Source organism: Arachis ipaensis, unplaced genomic scaffold, assembly GCF_000816755.2.
Source record: "Arachis ipaensis cultivar K30076 unplaced genomic scaffold, Araip1.1 Aipa1078, whole genome shotgun sequence".
Classification (NCBI taxonomy): domain Eukaryota; kingdom Viridiplantae; phylum Streptophyta; class Magnoliopsida; order Fabales; family Fabaceae; genus Arachis; species Arachis ipaensis.
The window spans coordinates 5,579-14,554 of NW_015495925.1; the positions used below are offsets into that span (position 1 = coordinate 5,579).

Below are 8,976 nucleotides of genomic sequence, written 5' to 3' on the forward strand. Positions count from 1 at the left end.
GTCTGGCCACTTCTTCCGCCCTTTCCTGAGACATTTTCCTCCTCCTTTGGGCCACTGGTTTGGCTTCCGGTCTTACGGCTAGGTGGTGCGACATGAAACTGCAGTTTATGCCCGGCATGTCGGCGGGAGTCTAGGCAAACAAATCGCCATTAGCTCTGATCATTTCCATCAAAGGCTCTTTTAACTCATGGGGGAGGTTCCTATACACAAACGTGAATTTTTCTTCTGAGTTCCCGACCCTAAACTTCTCCAGGTCCCCTTCGGGTTCGGGCCTCGGTCTGTCATCGACTCTGGCATCCAGGTCGGCGAGAAAAATTCCCGATGCTTCTTTGGATTTTTTTTCCTCAAGGAGAGGCTCGCATGGTCGCAGGCGACTACCGTTTCCAGGTCTCCTTTGATGGATCCTACAGATCTGTCGTCGGCAACAAACTTCATTACAAGCAGTTTCGTGCTGATCGCCGCTCCAAGGTCGTTGATGGTTTTTCTCCCTAGGATGACGTTGTAGGCTGTGGAATCTCGCAAGACCACAAATTCTGCCATTACTGTCCTTCGCCCCTGTCCTTGTCCCACTGAGGTCGGAAGGGAAATGATCCCGTCCGGCTTGATGAAGTGGTCGCCTAACCCTACCACACCGTGCTGGTGGGTAGATAGATCGGCGTCACGCAGCCCCAGGGCGTCAAATACGTTGCGGAACATGATGTTCGAGTCCGCCCCCGTATCCACGAGGATCCGCTTGACGAGGCCGGTTCCGACTCTGGCCGTAATGACCATGGGGGGACTTTCCAGTATCTCGTCAAACCATTGGTCTTCGGGACCAAAGGAGATGGATGGTAGCCTTCGGGAGTTTCTCGCAGATGAAGAGGAGACGGCCAGGATCTTGGCGTCTTTCTTCTGTGCCGATTTTGATCTCAGGACCGAATTCCTCGCCGTTACCACGTTCACCACCGTGAGGCCGTGGTCGTCTCCCTCCGATTCCTGGCGTCGCCTTGTCGCCCGGGGCCTGTCTTCACCTTCGTAGTCACGATTCCGTCTCCTTGGTTCTCTAATGAGGTGAGAGAATTCGGCGAGCTTCCCATCCCTGATTGCTTGCTCTAGCGCATCCTTTAGGTCGAAGCAGTCCTGGGTCTTGTGTCTGTACCCCTTGTGATATTCGCAGTAAAGGCTCTTGTTCCCCCATGTTCGGTCCTTGAGAGGTTGGGGTTTCGACAGTATTCCCTTCTCGGCTATCTGTTGGTAGACTTCCACGATCGGGGTCGTCAGGGGGGTGTAGTTGGTGAACTTTCTGACTCGGGGAAATGGTCTTGGTGTTTTGCTCGGACCGCCGTCCCTGGCGTGTTCCTTTTGCCTTTCTCCGCCCCCGTGGTGCCGGGCTTGGCTGTAGAGGGGCCGTTTATTGGCAGCCACGATCCGGCTGACTTCTTCGTCATTAATGTACTCCTTAGCCACACATTGGATCTCTTGCATTGTCTATACTGGCTTCGTAGTGAGATGCTTTCTGAAGTCCTCGTTCAGGAGTCCGTTCGTCAAACGCAGGCTTGCCACTGAGTCTGTCAGCCCGTCGATTTCAAGGCACTCTTCGTTGAATCTGTCTTGGTATTTTCCGGTCGACTCGTCGGGTCGTTGGGTTACCCCAAGCAGGTTAATTGGGTGCTTCACCTTTGCAATTCTGGTCGTGAGTTGGGCTAAGAAGGCATGGCTGATGTCCGCGAAGCCGGTTACCGAGCCCTGCAGGAGGTTATTGAACCACCGTATTGCAGGTCCTGCTAGGGTGACCGGGAACGCGCGGCATTTTACCTCGTCCCCCACTCTCTCCAGGTTTATCCTGGCCTCGAAGGCCGTGAGATGCTCTAGAGGGTCTTGCGTTCCGTCGTATCTCATGTCCGTAGGCTTATCAAAATGTTTTGGCAACCGGACTTCGAGTATGGAACGATGAAACGGGGTCGCTCCCATTATCACGGGTCCTCGTGTTCTCGTCGTTCTCCCTTCGTCGTCCTCCCAACGGATGTCTTCGGTTTCACGATCTGTAGTACGCCGCCTCTCATGCCTGGCATAAATGACGGGGTCACGGCGTCTTCTCGCGCGTCCCTTTTCCCCAGCGCTCTCGGACTCCGCTTGGGGACTGGGTGTGCGTCTGGAATGGCTCCTAGAGTGAGAGTGGGAATGACTCCTTGTGTTGTGTGCCTCGGAGGGGATCTTACACGCTGATGGGAAGTGGTCGCAGCGGCGTCCTCTCCGGGCTCGGTCTCGCGGCCTGTTCCACCTTGGACCAGCACGAAGTCCATGGACGATCCCTACAGATGGCGCCAATGTTCGGTTGGTCGGGTACCGGACAGATCGGGTTGGTATCCTGGTTGGAGATGGGGGTCTCGTCTCGTCGTGAACTGCCAGTCTGGTGTTGGCGGGGTCCCGAGCACTTCTTGTGGAGAGGGGGGGTGTCACCTACAAAGACACTCCGACGCTCTAGTCGGTAATGTGCAGGCGAAAAAAGGGGGTAATATGATGTGTGACATACCTTGGGGGAAAGGTAAAACCTTCCCCTTATATACTGTGTCAGAGGTGGGCCCTACAAGGACAAGCCCACCTCCTCCGAGACGTTCTCCCACAGCTGTGAGTGAGTTGTCTGGGACACGTGTCTGGATCGGTTGCGGGGCGCCTTATCCTTGACTGTTCGGGTCGGGTGGCGCTCGGGCCGGGTCAACCCGTGGAGGGTTTGGGCCAGGCCGTAACAAGTTACATGTTACTTAGAAAAACTAATTAAACCGATTGTTCATGTTAATAGAAGACAAGATAATCACATAAAATTAATAAAACGAAATGATTTTGCTTTTCCCTAGCTAAATCAATCGAAAAATAGTGATATATAGACTGATTAGTTATTTTGTTTCAACAGTTCTTCTTCCAATACAAGAGAATCCCACAGCAATATAGCAGTCCCTAAAGGAGGAGGAAAAATAATAGTAAAATGCACATCATCATAAAACACAAGCCAGTCTCAAAAATAGAAAAAATCTAAAATGAAATTGTCCATAACTGATCTTTTCACAGGTCAGATTGAAATGCTGTATGACAACCCTTTTATTTTTAGAGGAGTTATAACTAGTTCCTAATAAAATAGAGATCACAACAACCTTAAAATAAAGAAACGGTTATTTACCATCAGAAGTGGAACTACTCCAACGGTGGTTATTGGCTCATCACCTATAAATACACTGATACTCTTCAAGTATACTTAAGTCCCAATACACTTAAACCTGCTACGACTCTTGCTGACTTAAACATCGGAATATTTTGTATGTACCACCCCACCTCCTCGCAAACAACTCAGACGATGGCTACTATACGTAATCTAAGTCGGAATCTGCTTCATTGAGAATTTGGGCCTCACTTACGATCCCAAAGACAATTCAGTTTTAGGTAACCCTCAAAACATTGGTGCCAGTACCGGGGACCTGGGAATTGACACTCCATGGTGGATGATCACTATGAAGACGGACGCACAGCGTCTAAATTAGAACCAGAATACCAAGACGTGGTCAACAACGATCAAGCCCTTGTGGTACCTCCTCCAAGAACGGAAGAACCACATGGGGAAGGTACCTCGAGTGATCATCACCACAGAAGGATCCCCTCCAAAGTTCGTCACCCGAAAGCGGAAGAAGAACCCCATTCTACTGACTTCATGGGACTACTACACAGATATCATGACCGACTTGAGCAACTAGAGCAGGAGCTAGAACGACAGCGAAAGGCGGAAAGAAATTTGAGAAGAGAAATCAAGCGACGAAGAGAGTTGGAGGAAAAGATCTCGAAGTTAGAATCCAACATCCAAGGTAGGAAGTCACGTACAACTTGAGAGGACACCCGTTAGGAGGAGAAGATCCTTTCACAGAAGATATCATGCGGGATAGAGTTCATAGAAACTTCAAAAGCTCAGACATGCATTTGTATGACGGGACAACCGACCCGAGACATCACCTAAGCAATTTCAAAAGTCGGATGTACTTGGATGACGCCTCAGATGCAACACGCTACAAGGCCTTCCCGACAACTTTGACGAAGTCGGCCATGAAGTGGTTCGACAGCTTGCCACTTAGGTCGGTTACCAGTTTCGACGACCTTGGACGAAAATTCCTTGCGCGATTTTCAATCCAGAAGGATAAAGTCAAGCACGCTCCCAGTCTACTCAGAGTCAAATAGGAGGTCGGCGAGTCCCTCAGAGACTACATGGAGAGATTTAACAATGCGTGTTTGAAAATCCAGAACTTACCCACTGAGACAATAATAATGGGACTAGTCAATGGTCTCCGAGAAGGCCCATTTTTCCAGTCTATCTCAAAGAGACACCTGTCTTCATTGAGTGATGTACAAGAATGAGCTAAAAAGTACATCAATATAGAAGAAAACGCCAGGCTGTGAGAACCAAACTGACGACTAAAAAACCCTCACCAAGCACAGGAAAAAGAAAAAGAGCCTAAGAAGAAAGAAGAATACAACTCGGAGAAGCCTAGGAGGTATCACAATTATACCCCGCTACGAGTTTCTCTCGCAGATGTCTACAGGAAAATCTGTCACACCGAGAAGCTCTCCCCCTGGCGTCCGATCAAGAATAAAAAGGGGGGAGCCGCAATGAGTATTGTGAGTATCATAAGCTATATGGGCACTCTACAAATAATTGTTACGACTTGAAAAATGTGATAGAAAAACTGGCCAGGAAAGGTCGGTTAGATAGATATCTCATAAAAAGGTCAGACGGTCATGGAAAAAGAAAGAGAGACAACGAAGAAGTCAACCAAAGAGGTCAGCCCCCACAAACTCTGGAACGACATGTCCACATGATAGCAGGAGTTTTGCTGGCAGAGGAGTGACCAAATCATCTCGAAAGAGATACTTGAAAGAGGTCTACTACATGGGAGAAAAGACTTTCGATCTCCCTATCATCTCTTTTACAAAAGAGGACGCATAGGAAATTGCATAGGAGCATGATGATCCCGTGGTAATCACTATGATACTTGCTAATGCAAATTTGCATAGAACTTTGGTGGACCAAGGGAGCTCAATCGACATACTGTTTAAGCCTACATTCGATATGTTAGGACTGGAAGAAAAGGAATTAAAGTCCTACCCGGATACTATTTTTGGGTTGGGAGATACACCAATTAAACCGCTAAGATTCATTTTCCTATATACTACTTTTGGAAAGGGATTGAAGTCAAAAATCATAAGTATTGACTACATTGTTGTAGACGTGGCATCAGCCTACAATGCCCTAATTGGCAGGACAACACTGAATCGGTTGGGAGCTGTTGTTTCTACCCCTCACCTCTGCATGAAATTCCCAACACAGGAGGAAATTGCTACCATCAAGGGAGATAAAAAACTGGCAAGAAAATGTTACAATGAAAAATTAAACTTGCGAGGTAAAGGTAAAGAAGTCAATGCCATTGAGTTCGGAGGAGTCCAAGAAAAAGAAGAGCTACGACCACAGATCATAGGAAAGACATAAGAAGTACAAATCGGGGAGGAAGTCGGAAAAAATACCAACATAGGAGTTAACATAAGAATAGATTTGAAGAGACAACTTGTAAAACTGCTATAGGAGAATTCCGACCTCTTCGCTTGGAAGGCTGCCGATATGCCCAGAATAGACCCCGAACTCATGACGCACAACCTGGTAGTCTATCCCGAATCCTGACCTATTCAATAAAGGCATCGTAAGCTCGGGCCAGAGCAAGCTCAAGTGGTCGAAGAACAAGTTCAAGCTCTACTTGAAGCCGGGTTCATCAGGGAGGTCAAGTATCCGACATGGTAAGCAAATGTGGTGCTGGTAAAAAAGGAAAATGGGAAATGTAGGATGTGTGTCAATTACACCGACCTCAATAAAGCCTATCCGAAGGACCCATATCCCCTGCCCAATATTGATGCTTTGGTAGATTCCTCCTCAGGATACCAGTACCTATCATTCATGGATACCTACTCGGGATATAATCAAATTCTGATGCACAAGTCAAACTAGGAGAAGACCTCGTTCATCACACCCAGAGCAAATTACTGTTATGTGGTCATGTCTTTTGGATTAAAAAATGCAGGGGCCACATATCAAAGGTTGATGAACAAAATGTTTGCACCTCACCTCGGAAACTTAATGGAGGTATATGTGGACGACATGTTAGTAAAAACCAAAGATGAGGCCAGTCTCCTATCCGACCTCTCACAAGTCTTCGGCACCATCAAAAGACATGTGATGAGACTAAATCCCCCCAAATGCACTTTTGCAGTAGAGGCAGAAAATTCTTGGGTTTTATGCTCACACAAAGGGGGATTGAGGCTAACCCCAACAAGTGTAGAGCAATCTTAGAAATGAGGAGTCCGACTTGTTTAAAAGAAGTCCAACAACTGAATGGCCGACTTGCAGCATTGTCCAGATTTTTGGCAGGATCAGCCTTGAGATCCTTGTCACTTTTTTCACTACTTAAAAAAGGATGTCAATTTGAGTGGACCTCTGAATGTGAAGATTCCTTTCAGGAATTCAAAAAATTCTTAAGTGAACCACCCATCCTTACCTGAGCAGAAGCGGGAGAAGAGCTGGTGTTATACCTAGTTGTTGCTGAAAAGTCGGTAGCATCAGCATTGCTACGAGAAGATGAGGTCGGTCAGCATCCCATTTATTTTGCTAGCAAAGTCTTACAAGGGACAGTGTTAAGATATCAAAAAATAAAAAAATTTGCATACGCCTTAATCGTGGCATCTAGGAGACTCCGACCTTACTTCCAGGCACACACCATAAGAGTCCGGACAAATCAACCTATGAAGCAGATACTCCAGAAGACAGACATAGCAGGTCAGATGGTACCATGGGATATAGAACTATCCGATTTCAACTTGAGATACAAAACTCGAATAGCCATAAAAGTTCAATGCCTCACCGACTTTGTCGCAGAGTATACAGGCGATCAGATTGAAACCTCCACCACTTGGGAACTCTATGTAGATGGGTCCTCTAATAAGGTCGGAAGTGGAGCAGGCATAATATTGGTCAATGAAGAAGGAACTCAAATAGAAGTTTTCTTGAAGTTTGAGTTCCCTGCTTCCAACAACCAGGTAGAGTACAAAGCCCTGATTGCAGGACTGAAACTCGCCAAAGAAGTTGGGGCGACTAAAGTAATAATCTTCAGTAATTCTTAGGTAGTAACCTCACAAATCAATGGAGAGTACCAAGCAAAGGATCCTAATATGAAGAGATACTTACAAAAAATGCTTGTACATCTTTAACAATTCAATGATACTGAGGTTCGACATATAACTCGGGAACTTAATAGCCGAACAGATACCCTTTCTAAATTGGCAAGTACCAAGCCTGGAAGAAATAACAGAAGTCTGATACAAGAAATCCTCAAAGATCCATCCGTTATCAAGGCAAATAACAAATCAGGCGTTCTATCTATTTCTGGCTTAAACCTCAGATAGATGACTCCCTTTATCGAATATTTAAAATTCGACATCCTTCCTGAGGAACAAAAGGAAGCCAAGAGAATTTGGAGGGAAGCACGGAACTACACTTTAGTACAGAATGTTCTTTATAGAAGGGGAATATCCACACCATTGTTGAAATGTGTACCAACTTGCAGAACTGAAGAGGTTTTGGAGGAAATACATAATGGCATATGTGGAAACCATCTCGAAGCACGATCTCTGGCTAGGAAGGTGGTCCGAGCTAGATTTTTCTGGCCGACTTTGCAAAAGGACGCGACTGACTTTGTCAGAAAGTGTCCGCCTTGTTAGATGCATGCCAACTTCTACATCGCTCCACCTGCAGAGCTCATCGGTATAACCTCGCCATGGCCTTTTGTGAAATGGGAGTTGGACCTACTCGGACTCTTTTCCCAAGCCCCTGGACAAGTCAAGTACCTAATTGTGGAAGTGGATTACTTCACTAAATGGATAGAAGGAGAACCACCAGCTACTATCACAGCTCAAAGAAGTTGAAAGTTCCTATATAAGAATATCATTACTCGGTTCGGAGTTTTCCACTCCATTACCACAAATAATGGTACACAGTTCACCGACTCTACATTCAGGAATTTAGTAGCAAGTATGAAGATCAAGCACTAGTTCACATCGGTAGGGGTGGCAGGAGTACCCGAACCCGCGGGTACCTAATTATAACCCGCCCCAACCCAGTCAGGGCGGGTTTAAACCCGACCTGGAGCGGGGTGGATTTTAATCGGGGCGGGTGGCTGAGCGGGACGGGACGGGATCGGGGTCAGGCTAAACTCGCCCATACCCGCCCCGGAGTACATATATCTATACACAATTTTAAGTTTTTAGGGTTCCTAATCCTCACAGCCAATGCCCTCATACTCATTAACTTGTCCCCTTAACCCCTAACCCTAGCTGAGAAGAGAGAACAAAAGTCACTTCCTCTTCTCCACAGTGAAGCTCAGATCTGGTCACCTTCACTGTGCCGTTGAGCCTTCCGCCGAGCCTGTCGTCGTCGCTACTCTTCCGTCCTACCAAGCCCCTTCGTTGCTGTGCTGCGTTGCCCTCTTTGTCTCCTTCTTCCTCTTCTGGTAACTCGGTGGCCCTTTCGTCGGTGTGCTGCGCTGCCCTCTTTGTCGCCGTCTTTGGTAAGTTTCCCCCGTCTCTGCGCTACCCTCTTTGATCAGATCAAATCAACATCCAAGAAGCTTAATATGTATGAAGCATGAAATATATATGCATGAGATAAAATATGAAAAATTAATTTTTTAACTAGTTAGTATAATCAATTTTTTATTGTAATAGTCATTTTAGTCGTACCAATTTTTTTTTCCTTCACATATTGCATATATGAGTATAATTTTTTTTAGATGAAGAATTTTTTGTGGCTATAAAGTAGTAACTGTATGTGTATACGATTGCTTGCCAAATTAATTATTATATATGGCATTATTACAAAAGATATATGTACCTCAGCATTTCCCAAATCATCCCAAAGCC

General features: G+C 46.3%; 1 protein-coding gene across 1 annotated transcript; it reads right to left on the reverse strand.

Moving 5' to 3' along the window:
• Window positions 1-1,467: 1,467 nt before the first annotated feature.
• LOC107624656 lies at window positions 1,468-1,950 on the reverse strand. Its single transcript, XM_016327112.1, has one exon. It carries the CDS (start codon window positions 1,948-1,950, stop codon window positions 1,468-1,470), a length of 483 nt encoding a protein of 160 aa, XP_016182598.1.
• Between the last annotated feature and the right edge of the window lie 7,026 nt (window positions 1,951-8,976).

Excerpts from the sequence above, each read along its gene's own strand:
- LOC107624656 (XM_016327112.1), bottom strand. The coding sequence starts at position 1,950 with ATGGGAGCGACCCCGTTTCATCGTTCCATACTCGAAGTCCGGTTGCCA.